The 16,629-nt window shown below is 36.8% G+C and overlaps 1 protein-coding gene across 4 annotated transcripts in view; it reads right to left on the minus strand.

Moving 5' to 3' along the window:
- Nucleotides 1–16,555, minus strand: part of NSRP1 (nuclear speckle splicing regulatory protein 1) — a 61,441-nt gene extending 44,886 nt beyond the window's left edge. For 2 of the 4 annotated variants that reach the window (XM_023244452.2, XM_045044914.1), the window contains exons 1-2: nt 15,978–16,158; nt 15,145–15,238 (exon numbers count right to left, since the gene is read on the minus strand). Coding sequence is in view for 1 of the 4 variants with exons in the window: in XM_003996459.5 (XP_003996508.3) it covers nt 15,145–15,238; nt 16,435–16,454 (114 nt within the window). In the remaining 3 variants the exon portion in view is untranslated. Of the gene's footprint in view, nt 1–12,387; nt 12,408–15,144; nt 15,239–15,977; nt 16,159–16,434 lie in introns of those variants that run through there. The other 2 variants (XM_023244453.2, XM_003996459.5) reach the window with 2 other exon arrangements.
- Nucleotides 16,556–16,629: the final 74 nt, after the last annotated feature.

Raw genomic sequence — 16,629 nt, forward strand, 5'->3', positions numbered from 1 at the left:
ACTAAAAGGCAATCGACAGAATGGGAGAAGATATTTGCAAACGACGTATCAGATAAAGGGTTAGTATCCAGAATCTATAAAGAACTTCTCAAACTCAACACCCAAAACACAAATAATCCAGTGAAGAAATGGGCAAAAGACATGAATAGACACTTATCCAAAGAAGACATCCAGATGGCCAACCGACACATGAAAACATGCTCAACAACACTCATCATCAGGGAAATCCAAATCAAAACCACAATGAGATACCACCTTACACCTGTCAGAATGGCTCACATTAACAACTCAGGCAACAACAGATGTTGGCGAGGATGTGGAGAAAGAGGATCTCTTTTGCATTGTTGGTGGCAGTGCAAGCTGGTGCGGCCACTCTGGAAAACAGTATGGAGGTGCCTCAAAAAACTAAAAATAGAACTACCCTACGACCCAGCAATTGCACTACTAGGCATTTATCCATGGGATACGGGCATGCTGTTTCAAAGGGACACATGCATCCTCATGTTTATAGCAGCACTATCAACAATAGCCAAAGTATGGAAAGAGCCCAAATGTCCATCAGTGGATGAATGGATAAAGAAGATGTGGTATATATTTACAATGGAGTATTACTCAGCAATCAAAAAGAATGAAATCTTGCCATTTGCAACTACGTGGATGGAACTGGAGGGTATTATGCTAAGTGAAATTAGTCAGAGAAAGACAAAAATCATATGACTTCACTCATATGAGGACTTTAAGAGACAAAACAGATGAACATAAGGGAAGGGACACAAAAATAATATAAAAACAGGGAGGGGGACAAAACAGAAGAGACTCATAAATATGGAGAACAAACTGAGGGTTACTGGAGAGGTTGTGGGAAGGGGGATGGGCTAAATGGGTAAGGGGCACTAAGGAAGCTACTCCTGAAATCATTGTTGTACTATATGTTAACTAATGTGGATGTAAATTTTAAAAAATAAAATAAAAAAAAAAAAACTAAAAAAAAAAAAGCCAAATGTCTAATGAAAATAGTCTTGAATTTACAGACCTCATGAAAGGATCTTGGGGGTCACTGGAACTTCCATATTACAACTTAAAAAGTTTTGGGGAATCTGGGTGGCTCAGTCAGTTAAGTGTCCAACTTCAGCTCAGGTCATGATCTCACGCTTCATGGGTTCAAGCCCCACATCACGCTCTGTGCTGACAGCTCAGAGCCTGGAGCCTGCTTTGGATTCTGTGTCTCCCTCACTCTCTGCCGCTCCCCCCCTCATGCTCTGTCTCTGTCTCTCTCAAAAATAAATAAACTTAGGGGTGCCTGGGTGGCTCAGACGGTTAAGCTTCCAACTTTGGCTCAGGTCATGATCTCATGGTTCATGAGGTTGAGCCCCATGTCGGGCTCTGTGCTGACAGCTCAGAGCCTGCTTCGGATTCTGGGTCTCCTTCTCTCTCTGCTCCTCCCCCACTAGCACCTTGTTTCTTTCAAAATAAACATTAAAAAAATAATAAATAAATAAATAAACTTAAAAAATTAAAAAAGAAAGTTCTGGAGAGTGGTGATGATTGCACAACGTGAATGTACTTAATGTCACACCTAAAAATGGTTAAATGGTAAATTTTATGTTATATATATTTTTCCACAATAAAAAAAAATAGCAAATAAAATCCAGCTGCACATATAAAAGAATAGAAGACTAAGCAGGGTTTATTCTAGTATTTAAATAGTTTCACTTTTTAGAAAAATTATCAATATAATTCACCATAGTAACAGATGTCAAAAAAATGTGATAAAACTCAATCCAAATGCCTAATAAAATTTTTTAGCAATCTAGATTATTGGTCAACTTCCACTAATTTAGCCTGTGTTAACAAACAACATTAAAATCTCAAGCCTTACAACATAAACGTCTATCTGTTGCTCATGATGTGTGTCCACTGTAGATGGTTTGTAGGTCCATACTGTCTTCATTTCAGGCTGAAGGCAGTCCCTATCTACAACATGCTGTTCCTATGGCAGGGCAGAAAAGCAATGGCTCAATCACAAGATGGCTTTGAAAGCTTCTGCTCAGATATAGCTTATCAGTTTCACTCACATTCCAGTGGTTAAAGCAAGATTCATGGATAAGCTTAGTATCAAGGCAGAAAGTATATACCAGGAGCAGCATCTGATAGAACTCTCTAGAGATGGACCCAGTAGACAGGATTACCCAATAATTATAAATAAGAAGATTTGGGAATGAATAATCTACAACAGAGGGCAACTCCTCTAACTTGAAAAAGGGTATTTAACATAAACCTAGAGCAAAAACAACTATTGCTATATATCAGCAATAAATGCTTGGAAAATGTATCAATAAATTTAAAAAATCCCAATCAAGCATATGCACTATGAAATCAAGTGACTACGTGATCTTAGGCAAGTTAAACTCTCTTTGCCTGCTTCCTCAACTGTAAAATGAAGATGACAACACCCTATTTCAATGATTCTACAACATATTTTTTCGTATTTTAATGTATCAGAAATTGATGATGTCTCAAAAATAACAGCTGTCACCCAGAAGGCAATAATGCTGTGCCAAATGAAAGCTTTCTACTGACACTTTCTGGTAACATCAAGAAAGCATCACTAACAAAGCATCTTAGATTTAACAAAATACGGTAATATTTAGTGTTATTGTGATGACTGTATGAATTTATTCATATAAAACAGAACAATGGCTAACAAATAGCAAGTGCTCAATAAATACTACTTTTTCTTATTCTTTGTACTACTGTATATCAAACCAGATTATAATGCTGAATTGAAGTAAAACTGCATTACAGAACATCATTAGAGAAAGAAATTAATGGAAGAGAACAGTCTAGAGAACAGACCCACATATGTATGGGAATTTAATATATAATAAATGAGTCATTTTACATCATTGGGAAAGGCACAGAACAGTATTTCTAAGTCCTGTTATACTCAATACCCTTTTATAGGGCCCTTTATACTGAAATGAAACACACGTAACTCTCTACATGTAATTTTTAAAAACTATATACATATTTCTTCTTTCTTGTGCAGTTTTGGATACACATATATACATCCATAAAGAACTATACAGAATAAAGGGAAGTAACTTATAATGGAAAAACATAAAACTATTTCAAAATGTAAATGCATAAGCACATCAGAAGACAGTAGTTATCAAAAGCTTCTACTATGTAGACTCACTGTAATCACTATTAATGCTACAGATACAAATGCTGACTGCAGAACTGGTGACTCAAATAACACAAGTGACACTGGTGACAAGTGACCTGATTTTCTTAAATGGGGAACTCTCTGTAAAGTTTTTTTTTGCAAAGTTTTAAACAAAATAAGATATAATCTTCCCTCAATCTACAAAATGGTCAAATTAGGGGAAATGTTAGCATACACTATACTGTGCAAAATCAATACTTTTTAATTAAAAAGTATTTAAAATTTTATTTTATTAAAATTTATTTAATAAAAATAAAATGTACAAAACTTATTTTGTGTTTACGTGTAAAAAGAACTTAGGTCCAGGCTCATAAAATTATAGTTTTTCATCTATATAAATGTTCAGAGGGATTTAACCTATATGGATGGGGGTCATGAAATGCAGAATATCTATCTTGCCTGGTCTACATGAAAAACAGATGGGTGGGGGGAGGAAAAATAAGATAAAAAGAGAGAGGGAGACAAACCATAAGAAACTCAAATACAACAAACTGAGGGTTGCTGGAGGACTGAGGGTTGCTGGAGGGCTGAGGGGTGATGGGCATTAAGGAAGGTACCTGTTGGGAGGAGCACTGGGTGTTACATGTAAGTGATGAATCACTGAATTCTACTCCTGAAATCATTATTACACTATTTGTTAACTAACTTGGATTAAAAAAAAAAAATGGTGTAATACTTTCAATACTACAATAAGCAAAAGCCACTCCAAATATTTCTTAACGCCCCTCTGGAAGTAGTAACACTTCCACTAAAACCCCTGGAATAGACTCGTCAAAAAAAAAATTCTGGGGGCACCTGGCTGGCTCAGTCAGTTAAGTGTCCAACTTCAGCTCAGGTCATGATCTCATGGCTGATGGGTTCGAGCCCCGTGTTCAGGCTCTATACTGACAGCTCAGAGCCTGGAGTCTGCTTCGGATTCTGTCTCCTCTCTCTGCCCCTCCCCTGCTTGCACTCTGTCTCTCTCTCTCAAAAATAAACGTTAAAAAAAATTTTTTTTTAAATATTCTGGACAACTGGATACCCACTTTGTTGAAAATTAATAGCCCCATCTCTTCAAAATATTCCTAAGTCACCAGAAGGCAGAGTTGTGTAATCTCACATGGTAAAAACCATGTTTCAACATAACTTCTATTTGTGTTCCTTTTCCAACTAGTAAACAAGATGCACTCTTTGAAGTCTATCTGATCTCTGCCAGTCCCCTGACTTAACCCTTTTTCTATTGCTTCTGAAATCCATTCTCTCAAAGTTTTAAAATTCCACTATAGGGGCGCCTGGGTGGCTCAGTCAGTTGAGCGTCCAACTTCGGCTCAGGTCATGATCTCAAGGTTTGTGGGTTCGATCCTGTGCTGCCAGCTCAGAGCCAGGAGCCTATTTCGGATTATGTGTCTCCCCCTCTCTCTGCCCCTCCCTCACTCGCGCTCTGCCTCTCTCTGTCTCAAAAGTAAATAAACATTTAAAAAAATTTTAAATTCCACTATAAACAAACTACTTTTCATAGGGAGTACATTACAATGTTAAAAGCATGGACTTTGGAATCAGGCAGATCTTCTGGATTCAAAATCTAACTATTACCAAAGGACTCTGTGTGTGATATATGCCAATTTACTTCCTTGACACCTTAGCGTCCGTAGCTGTATAATCTTTTTCCTTCAGATTCTTCCCTTCCAGCCTAAACATCCATAATTCACCTCTATCCTAAGAAAACCACAAAAAGGAAAATTCCACCAACTCTATTATTCCTTCAAGTTATCATCTCCACCTCCTCTCTTCTCTGTAAAATTCTTTGAAAATAAGATCAAATTAAATCAAATGAGTTAATGGTCAGATAATAAAACAATAAAAGGGATAGAAAGGAGACTGCAGAGCTAACATATTGAGGACTGAAACACCACCATTAAAGCTAATAAATAAATTAAAAAGAGCAAAAAACATATAACTGAAAAAAAGACATAATTGAAATACTGACAAAGGTTTAAGATAATAATGGTTAATGCAGAGAAAAAGACAAAAATCAAGTAATTTCCACAAATATCTATTTAACTTTCTCATCCTACCTGGCTTTACATTTTCTTAGTCCTTGACACCTTCTTTATTATTATTATTATTATTTATTTATTTTTTTTTTTTTATTTTAGAGAGAGTGCACAAGTGAGGGAGGGGCAGGAGAAAGAGAAAGAAAGAGACAGAGAGAGACAAAAGAGAAAGAGAGAGAAAAAGAGACAGAGAGAGAATCCCAAGCAGGCTCTATGCTCAGCATGGAGCCCAACACGGGGCTCGATCCCACGACCCTGGGATCATGACCTGAGTTGAAATCAAAAGTCAGAAGCTCAGTCTTTGACATCTTCTAAATTAACATGTAATTTACTTATCTGTTAGGTTAACTATTTATCACCTCTGTTCCTCCCACTAGAATGTAAGTTCCACAGGGCCATGGCTTTGTTTCACTGGCACAGAACAGGAATCACTAAAGATTTACTGAGTGAAATAATGAATAAATACACAAAGGTATGAAAGGCAAAGATAATCTTCCAAAAAGATAACCTAGCAAGTGAATCAGAAAAAATACTCTGATACAATGACAGTAAATTTCTGTGAAATGAAGAAGAAAATATTTAAGTAAAAAACAACAATGCATTCATTCCAGGAAAAAATTCAAAATGATTTGCATGACAACACACTGAACTTAAAGAAATAAAGAAAATACTAATTGTCCAAGCCAATGAAAAAGTAAGTCATCTTGGAGATTTACAAAAAAAATAAAACACAGTATTGTACTTCCTCACAAGAACATTCAATACTAGGGAAAATAACATCTACAGGATTTTGAAACAATTTATTATTCGTTAGAAATACTACACACATTCAAGTAGATATTAGGTGACAAAAGCAATAAGCAATCACTCCTTAATAATTAAGAACTTAGGAAACAATGCCCTTATAAGCACATGCCGAAAAAGTACTCAACAATGAAATTAAGTCAAAGACCTCAGAAATGGAAATCACTGGTAAAAAGATCAGTGCAGTGCCCCAAATCAAAGTAAATAATAAATCAAATATTCTAGGAATACAAGGATGGTTTAACTTCAAAAAATTAATATAAACTCATATTAATAGATGTTAAAAAGATTAAAATTTAATATTCATTTGATAAAAATTCTTAGTAAACTAGAAACAGTACCAAAAGCCAACAGCCCAAACATCAGATTTAATTATAAAATTTTATAAGCAACTCTCATTAAAGAAACATTAAAGAATGTTTCTATCAGTTTCTGTTTATCACCATATATAGTTTCCAGGAAATGCAATAACATGCACACACATGACACAGAGAAATAATAAATATCAGATAAAAGAACTAAAGACACAAACTCAAAAAAGATGGGTGTGACCTTAATTGAGGAAATTTTCAAATTGTACTAAAGGATATATAAAATACCTGAACAAATAAATGAAGACTAAAATATTAAAATATCAATTCTCTTCTATAGTACCTATAAATCCAATACAAGTCCAATCAAAATTTCTAGTTTTTTCAATGTGTACCTTGAAAGTGACACTAAAGTTCACTTAGATGACCTAAGGCAATTTTAAAGAATAAAATAGGGCAGGGCAGTGGAAAAGAGCTAAAGAGAACAGCAAGATAATGCATAGCTTTGCAGGTAAAAAATAAGATGCTGGTCTTAATTCTAAAAGCAAAGAGAAGTCAATAGTGATTTTAAAACCAAGAAGATGACTTTGTCTGAAGTGTTCGAAAATGCATTGGAGAAGCTTAAAAGATAACCTGGAGAGTCACAGTCACTGAAAATGACAGAGGATGGACCAACAAAACTCTTTAACACTGGCAAAAATGTCAGAATCAGTTTTTTTTCCGAACTCTGGAAATTAACCAAAGGCTTACAGGAGCTCAGGGAGCATTTATTCAAAAACAGCTGAATTTCACTAAGAACTTTGTGGTGTTTTAACTCTCCCTATTTCCATCATCTCCTCCCTAGTGCCATAGTAGCCTAAAACAACAGCCCACAATCATGGCAGAAACCAGCAGTCTGGCAGCCACTAGAGGAGGCAGAATGGGGTTAGAGCTCCTTCAAAAACCCCTATTCCAGAGAATTATTATTGGACCTGTCTGGTGGTTCCCTGAAGACACCACTCAGTAGGCAGTCTTTATTTGACGTGACAGAGTGCCAAAGTAAAACAGCCTTTTCCCTGGGGGTGTCTGTCAAAAACAATCAAAGACAACTGCTGAACTTCAGGGCTGCCTGCGGCAGTGCGCAGTGCATAACAGTTGGGGTAAACAATAGGCTAACCAAAAAGCTTAAAAAGAAACGTTGAGAAATAGGATGTTCAATAGGGGGATTTGAAAGTTCCAACATATTCCTGGGGATCATGAAGCCCAGGAAAAACCTGAGAAGGTCCTAAATTCTCACAACTGACCCTGAGACTGCACAAGCAAGAAGTGAAGGCTAAGGCAAAGTTGTAAAATGCCTAGTGGTATACTATACACCTGCCCAGCATGCATATAGAGCCTCCTGGCAGACTAGAGACTTAGTTACAAGTATTTAAAGAAAGGTCTGTCAGGGGCACCAGGGTGGCTCAGTCCGACTGAGCATCCTATTTGGCTTAGGTCATGATCTTGTGGTTCGTGAGTTCGAGCCCCATGTCTCTGTGCTGAGAGCTTAGAGCCTGAAGCCTGCTTTGGAATCTGCGACTCCCTCTCTCTCTGCCCCTCTCCTGCTCAAGCTCTGTCTCTGTCTCTCAATAAATAAATAAATATTAAAAAAATAAAAAAATAAAAAGCTAGCTCTGTCAAATCATTAGCTAACCACCAAGCTAACCAAGCAGAGACTTCAGTGGCCACACACACAAAAAAATATAAACTTTAAAAATTAGTTCAGAAAAGTCTCTGTGTAAAAGACAAAAACAACAAAAAACAACAAAAAATCCCAATAAACCTTGGGAAGAAGAAAGGCTCTGGTTTCCAGAGTTGCCATATTATATTATTTTAAACTTTCAGTTCCAAACCAAAAATTAAGAGACATGCAAAGAAACGAGAAAAGTATGATCCATACACAGAATGATTTCAAATAAAGAAAACCATGTCTAAATAACTAAAGTATGAGAACAATGTGTCATCAAATAGAGAGTATCAATAAAATGACAGAAATTATAAAAGAAACCAAAACTCTGGAGTTGAAAAATAAAATAATGCTTATGCATTATATTTCAAACCAAAAAAGATTTTTAAAAAATAAGTTGCCCATGTGCCAATGTAAGTAAATTTGGCTAAAAATGCAGATTTAAACAGAGATTCACAAATCAACTTTACATATTTTCAAGGACTCATGATTATACATCATTTCCTTCCTTAAAAAATCCCAAAAACTCCTACTTTATCTCATCTTCATAATCTGGGTTCTCTCAGCTACTTCTCTAATATTTCCATCCTACTGGGAGATAAAATAAGAATAGAATTCTCGGGGTACCTGACTGGTTCAGTCCATAGAGCATGACTCTTGATCTCAGGGTCATGAGTTCAAGCCCCACACTGTGCATAGAGCTTACTTAAAAAATAAGAATAGAATTCTCTTGTCATCTCTCCCACTCCTAACAGAATTCTATCATTTCATTTAGTGCTGTCCTTTTCTCCCCTCTTACATTTTGTTTCTGTTTCACTCCTGGACAGCAAATCAGGGGATGCATTTTTAGCAAAACTGCACAATAACTTTAAATTCCTCACTGCCTAGGGGCGCCTGGGTGGCGCAGTCGGTTAAGCGTCCGACTTCAGCCAGGTCACGATCTCGCGGTCCGTGAGTTCGAGCCCCGCGTCGGGCTCTGGGCTGATGGCTCAGAGCCTGGAGCCTGTTTCCGATTCTGTGTCTCCCTCTCTCTCTGCCCCTCCCCCGTTCATGCTCGGTCTCTCTCTGTCCCAAAAATAAATAAACGTTGAAAAAAAAAAAAATTAAATTCCTCACTGCCTATACTGCTGTTAGATACATTCAGTATCATAAATTTACCAGGAATTCATTTTAATAGCATGAGAAAAGTGTAAAAAATTCTTAGTTACCATTAAAATAACCTAAATTTCCTGCCATTTCCATACATCATACGCTTTGTCATGTGTATATAAAACTGTCATTTTAACTGTACCAAACTATATCCAGAGGAATAGAAAATCATATAAGTGATTAAAAAAAAAACACAACTGAAAATTTATTGGTTCAGATAGATTAGTATTTTAACTTTTTCTTACCATCAGCAAGCCAAACAGGCTTCCAACTAAGAACAGTTTTTCATTAGGAAAAACAACTATGAAGACTACTTTTCAAGACAATGTTTTTAAAAGATTAGAATTAGGGGCACCTGTGTGGCTCAGTTGGTTAAGCATCCAACTCTTGATTTGGCTCAGGTCATGATCTCATGGTTCCTGAGTTCGATCCCCGTGTCAGGCTCCACGATAACAGTGTGGAGACTGCTTGGGATTCTCTGTCTCTCTCTCTCTCTCTCAAAATAAATAAAATAATTAAAAAAAAAATAAATGCAGTTAAATTTAAATAAATAAATAAATGATGAGAATTAAAGTGGAGAAAGATCAAGCAATAATGAAAGCAATGAAAGTGTACTATGTAACCCCGTTACTTGCTAATGTTTCTAACTTCAAGAATATACAATTATTGTTATCTTTTTCTTAAGTACTCATTTCCTTCTATTCTTCAAAATTACAATAATAATTTTTTAAATAAAAAAAACCAGGGGTGCCTGGGTGGCTCAGTCGGTTGAGCGTCTGACTTCGGCTCAGGTCATGATCTTAGTCTGTGGGTTCGAGCTCCACATCAGGCTCTGTGCTGACCTCTTGCTCACAGCCTGGAGCCTGCTTCAGATTCGGTGTCTCCTTCTCTCCCTGCCCCTCCCCCGCTCACACTTTGTCTCACTGTTTCTCAAAAATAAATATAAACAAAATTTTTTTAAATAAAAAAACCAAATCCTGTCATCCAAAATAACAGTTTTCATTTTTCTATCTATACATGTACATATAGCTTTGTACAATCATACATATTCAATTTTGTATTCTGTTTATTTCACCTTACCTCATGCTTTAAGTTTATTTAAATTATTTATTTAAAAAAATTTTTTTAATGTTTTATTTATTTTTGAGACAGAGAGAGACAGAGCATGAGCAGGGGAGGGGCAGAGAGAGAGGGAGACACAGAATCCGAAGCAGGCTCCAGGCTTTGAGCTGTCAGCACAGAGCCTGACGTGGAGCTTGAACTCACAAACCACGAGATCATGGCCTGAGCCAAAGTCGGACACTCAACTGACCGAGCCACCCAGGCACCCCTTAAATTATTTTTTTAATGTTTATTTATTTTTGAGAGAGACATACAATCCATATGACGAATTTCCATAAGCCATTTTAAAAATTCCAGTTTCAAGGAATATTAATGGCATGAGAACATGGCCACAGTAAGAGCTTTAATAAACTGTACAAATGCAATTTTTAAAATACATGTAACATTTATTATGTCCTAAACATTATATTAAGTACATTATATACATTATTTAACTTATCCTCTTAAAGGATAAAGATACAAAACTGCAACAACTTTCAGGTTGTATGGATACTTCTTCATGGCATTATGAATTACTGTGCAAAATAGGATCTTGCAAGAATATTGTCTAGAAATAAGCATTTCAATTGCCAAAATTAAAAGGAAAAGTCACTATGCTACACAAAATGAGCAAGCATCCATTACTGAGAAATATCTAAAAGGAAGTTCCTTGTTGAACCTGTCATGCAACATCAATTTTGGTCAGAGACTATCTTATAAAATTTGTGAAATACTACTGGTTATCACAAGTACTCTTGAGAATAATTGTGTAGACCAGGGATCAGTAAGTTACAACCAAATCCAGCCACCCCTCCTTTTGTAAATAAAGTTTTATTAGAATATATTTATTAGTCACGCTCATTCATTCATATATTGTCTAATGGCTGCTTTCACACTATGAAAGCAAAGTTCTGTAGTGGGTTTGCTCTACTACCTGTCTCTTTACAATATAGACAGCTAAAACATCTAAGTAAATAACTGTACTTGTGGTAAAAGTACCAGCATGGGGCACCTTGGTGGCTACTAGTTAAGCCTCTGACTCTTGATTTAGATTTCAATGCAGGTCATGATCTCACGGTTTGTGAGTTTAAGCCCCACAGTGGGCACTGAGCTAAGAGCATGGAGCTTGTCCTCTCTCTACTCCTCCCCTGCTCATGGGCATGGGCATGTGCATGTGCTCGCGCTCTCGCTCTCTCTCTCTCAAAATAAATAAATAAACATTAAAAAAAATGTATCAGCATAGATATCCAGATCCTAACTTATGGAGCTCATACTCCGAGATAGTGACATGATGTATGCAAATAACTTACAACACAAGGTATGAAAAGCTAAGTGCTAAGATAAGTAGAGTGACATAAAAAGGATGAGATTGCACCCACTGTATGAAATCTTGAAGGAAGCAGCTTTTGCAATGGGTTTTGAAGGATGGCTATAATATAGACACGTAGGATGGGGAGACTTCCAATGTGAAGAAAAGCAGAGCTGTGAAAAATTACAAACATGACAGTGTACTTTGCATAGAGGAGGACAGTTAGCAAAAAATGCTAGTAAGCATTTTGAAGCCAAAGCATAGGGAAGACTTCCAATGTCAGGATTAGCAGTTTAGATTTTAAATACAATCAGGTTCAAAAACAAGGAGGTTATAAGTGAATACAACTGTGCTTTAGAAAGATCAATCTGTCAACAGTATTTCAAACGAATTTAAGGAGACAGGTGATAAGGAAACTAATTACAAAGTATTAAAATAAGTAATGAAGGTGGTGGCAATGGCACTGGAAAAAAGGATACACTGGATAAAATGGAATAAACACATTACTATAATAGCAAAATCACTCAAATACTTATGATCAGACAATTGCATTTGGATACAATATAAACCTCTTACTCATAAGGGGTAAAAAACTCCATCTCCCCTACCTTTGAACAAAATATTATTTCTAATTAGTTCTGATAATTTAAAACTACTTAAATAGTAATTTAAAGTGCTGGGCTACCACTTTCCAGTTTTTAAACTTACTCTGGATATAAGCATATATTAATATTGAATTCACTTACTAGGGCCCCATCTGCTGGACCTGTGGAAGGAAAAGTCTGATCTTAAATTTGGGCTCATAAATGCTTCTGCTAAATTGCTATAAATAACAATAAAAGGATGTGCATTACAGCAGCTCTTCTCCTGGTATACCAAATGCCTTCTTTAGGAAAAGAACCATAAAATTTACCTTTATATTTTATAAAGCACGAAAAACTTTATTGTTGCTTAAACTGTTGATTTTTTAAATGAGAGATTTTGTATTCAAACCTCACAAATATTTAAAAATACTTAACTAAGAAATTTATTTCTCAGTATAAGAATAAGCTGGAATTCATCAGACTGATCTTATTGGTAAGGCATACTGAAGAAAAGTTTTATATCCTGTTCATTAAGAACTAAGCTGCAGCTTGTCAGTTGGCTTCTGGCTGAGCTCTACCAATGGAAGACAAAAATGATCTATTGCCAGGTAGAAGAAAGGGGAAAAAAAAAGGAATTCCACCCTGCCTTTTTCTCTACCTAAAACTGAATCTCCCTAGTGGCTTCAGCTCCTTCGGGAAGAGTCTAGTTCCCACCAGATAACCCTAGCCCTTGGCCTCCAGGACCTGTATCCTACCTGTATCCCTCCATTTATCACCACTGGCTTATCTCTGGGTTGCCTCACCATCTATTCTCTTTTTGGCTTAAGTCTTCCATTACTTATGTAACCAGTTCTCTTCATTAAAGTCCCTTTATGTAAAAGAATGGGAGGAGGCAGGGAGGGACAGAATGAAGAAAGAGCAAAATGGCTTAGCCCCAGCTTTCTCTAGCTCTAGCCTCACTGTACACCAGCCTCATTTCACAATGGAAAAGAAAGAGCAGTAATATGACTATACTTTCTAGATCACTTGTGTACATCCATCCTTCTCAAATATTTTGCTTTGCATTATATGGTGTGCCAAGACGATTTATATGAAACATTAGAATAAGCATATCCATGGTAGGATGACTTAAAAAAATATTTGTGGAGCTGGGTGGCTCAGCTGGTTGAGCGACCAACTCTTGATTTTGGCTCAGGTCATGATCCAGGGTTGTGGGAGCAAGCCCCAAATCATGGAGATGGAGCCTGCTTAGGATTCTCCCTCTTCCTCTCTCTCATCCCTCCCTCCCCCCACCGCTATTTTTCAGGTTTTTTTTTTCTTTCTTCTTTGAATTATTTTTTTAAGTTTATTTATTTGGGGGGGGGGTGTGGAGGGAGGGGCAGAGATAGGGGAAGAGGAAGAACCCCAAGCAGGTTCCACACTGTCAGCACAGAGCCTGACAATGGCTCAAACTCAGGAACTTTGAGATCACGACCCAAGCCAAGATCAAGAGTCAGACACTTAACCAACTAAGCCACCCAGGTGCTTCCCATCCTCTAAAATTAAAACGAAAAGAAAAGAAAAGGCACATTAAAACAAACTACAAGGGTGCTATCAATTCAATGGAGGATAGCCTTCAACAAATGCTACTGGGACAATTGGATATCCATATGCAAATAATAGTATTATTACTATTAGGACCTAGGTCCTAATAGTAGGACCCCTACCTCATACCATATACAAAAATTAACTCAAAACGGATCACAGACCTAAATTTAAGAGGTAAAACTACAACACGAGTATAAATCTTCATCACAATGGATTAAGCAGTTTATTAGGTATGACACCAAAGCAATAGAAACCTATGAAAAAAATAAATTGGACTTTCTCAAAATTGAACTTTTGTGCTTCAAAGGATCCTATCAAGAAAGTGAAAAGACAAAAGAATGGGAAAAAATATTTAAATTATATCTAACAAGGGACTTGTTTATATCTAGAATATATAAAGAAATCTTGTAACTCATAAAAGGGCAATAATTCAATTTTAAAATACATAAATGATATGAATAGATATTTCTCCAAAGATGATACAGGAATGGCCAACATCCCTGGCCATCAGAGAAATGCAAATCAAAATCACAATGAGATAGTTGCCTGGGGCAGAATGTAGGGAAGTAGACAGTGTCTGGAGCCAATGTCTTCAACAAAAGAAAGCAAAAGCAAAGAAGTATCAAATATGTTCAATTACCTACCTATGTCATTATAAAATGAGTAAAAAGAGAAGCTATCTTTCTGCCAGACCAAAGGAACTATCAGACTAACTGATGCAAAGGTCTTTCAGAAATACAGAAAATGACTCAAGACATAAGCATACATTTGAGGTTGTTTCTGCTATAAGCTGTAGATTTCACAGGAAAACATAGTTTTGGCTGCTAAAATAGAAAATATTCATATTAGGTGTTATTATTGTAGAACAATCAATTGTAACTTCATGCACTACCATAATTACAAAACTGAACAACTACATTTAGCAGACAATTAATAATCACAAAAGTAGTCTTAAAAGAAACTACTTTGCTAATAAAAATTTCTAGGAAATTGGTGACATATTCATACCTCATTTTCAGGGATCTTTACACTAATAATTTTGTTACTTTAGTATTAGCTGTCTAAAACAGCTTTGTGTAACTACTTAGAAATAACTGAAAATCACAACTTCTGAAAAAAATCTTAGATTACCCATGTAACATTAGTGAAGGAAAAAAAAATCAGTGAAAAGTCTTTCTTTAAACATTCCTTTTGATGGTTCTGTAAATGATAATATACTCCAGATACACTGTAATGACAAACAACTAAAGCAAGCAAAGACATCAAATTCACAAGTTCGATTTAAAAAATTCTATTTCCAATAATGCAATAGAAAAACATAGGTTCCCTTACCTCATCATCATCATCAGAATCATTCCCAAACACTGATGGTTTTTGCAAAACAGGGTGCAACTGCTGTGCTTTCTTTGGCAAAATAAGCCCATACCTGCATTTTGTTTTTGAAATAGAAATTACACCATTATATTTAAGTGTTAAAAAAATAATACATCCACTACTTCTTCCAGATGAAGCTACCAAGTCAAAACATATCACACAGCTTATGAACACAGAACAGGGTTTCCGCTTTCCAATGATCTCAAAGTTCTAATGTATGTTAAGATTTTATAATTACTCTTCTAAGTAATTATTTGCTGACACGGGCCAAATTCAAATACCATTTTAATAAAAAAAGAGAAATAACTGAAGAGTTCAGAAATGTTTTAGATGATGAAATAATGTTTTAGAAAGAACATGTTAGTGGAACACTCGTTTCATGCCTACTAAAAATTTTAAAACACTCTAAATTATCCTTGTGGTCGAACAAGAAAATAGCTGTTTGTTTGTTTTTTTCCTACTGGGTACTTACATAGTTTAAAATAAGTTATTGGGTAATGTGACCCACGAAAAATTTTTAAAAGATTACAGTAACTGAGAAACTCAAGAAGTCACGGGACAAATGCCCATTATATTCTACTGCGCTCATTTGCTCTGTCTTGGAGCATCTCAGAAAACCATCCCATCAGGTCCAACTCATTTAGTTTCTCACGCTTTGGCCTTTAAAATGCCGAGATGACGGGAAAACTCCATCGAAAGTAAGAATTATACATCAAAGGTAAAACTTTCAAGAACATACAATATTTGTCTCTGTTGCGGCAACGTATACCCCAGGTCCCTATTATGCCTACCCTTTGGTGGCTTCTCAGCACAACATTCCTAAAACAAGGAGGGAGGGCGGGAATCAGGACTTGAGCAGCCAAGGAGAACAAGGCCCTCTAAGGAAGCCAGGAATTGTCTCTTCTCATTGCCCCTGAAAGCATCCAACCAGGGAGAAACTCAAGCGCGGGGTAGGAAGCAAGACTGAGGGGCCTCAGACCGAGCTTTTGGAAAATAGAAAAGTCTCGCTCTCTGCCCCTCAGCCTAACTTCCTTTATTTCCTCACAAGTTTCTCCCTCAAACTTCGGACTTCCATCCTGGAAAATGTGGGGGGGAGGGGAATATGTTCCTCAGGATTTCTCGCTTTTCCCCGCCTCTATCCCTGACGACAAAGCCCCTTCACTTCCAGCGCACTTTTACTCGTCGGTCAAAGACTAAGTCGCCGTGATCTTTCATTCCCAGCCTAACCCTAACTCCCGGATCACTCACTGCCTGCCCGGAATCGCCATCTTGCTCCCGTCTCCGCTGAACGTGGCCGACGGCTACGTGACGCTCACGCAGACGTCAACGTCATCACGTACACTCTCGCGCGGATCTGGGCGGCCTGAAACACTTTTAGCGGCTGAATCCCTCCCTTGAGCTGCTTCCGTCTTGCAAGGGCCCGAGTCCTACGGCCTTAGGCTT

The sequence above is a fragment of the Felis catus genome, chromosome E1 (genome assembly GCF_018350175.1).
Source record: "Felis catus isolate Fca126 chromosome E1, F.catus_Fca126_mat1.0, whole genome shotgun sequence".
NCBI lineage: Eukaryota > Metazoa > Chordata > Mammalia > Carnivora > Felidae > Felis > Felis catus.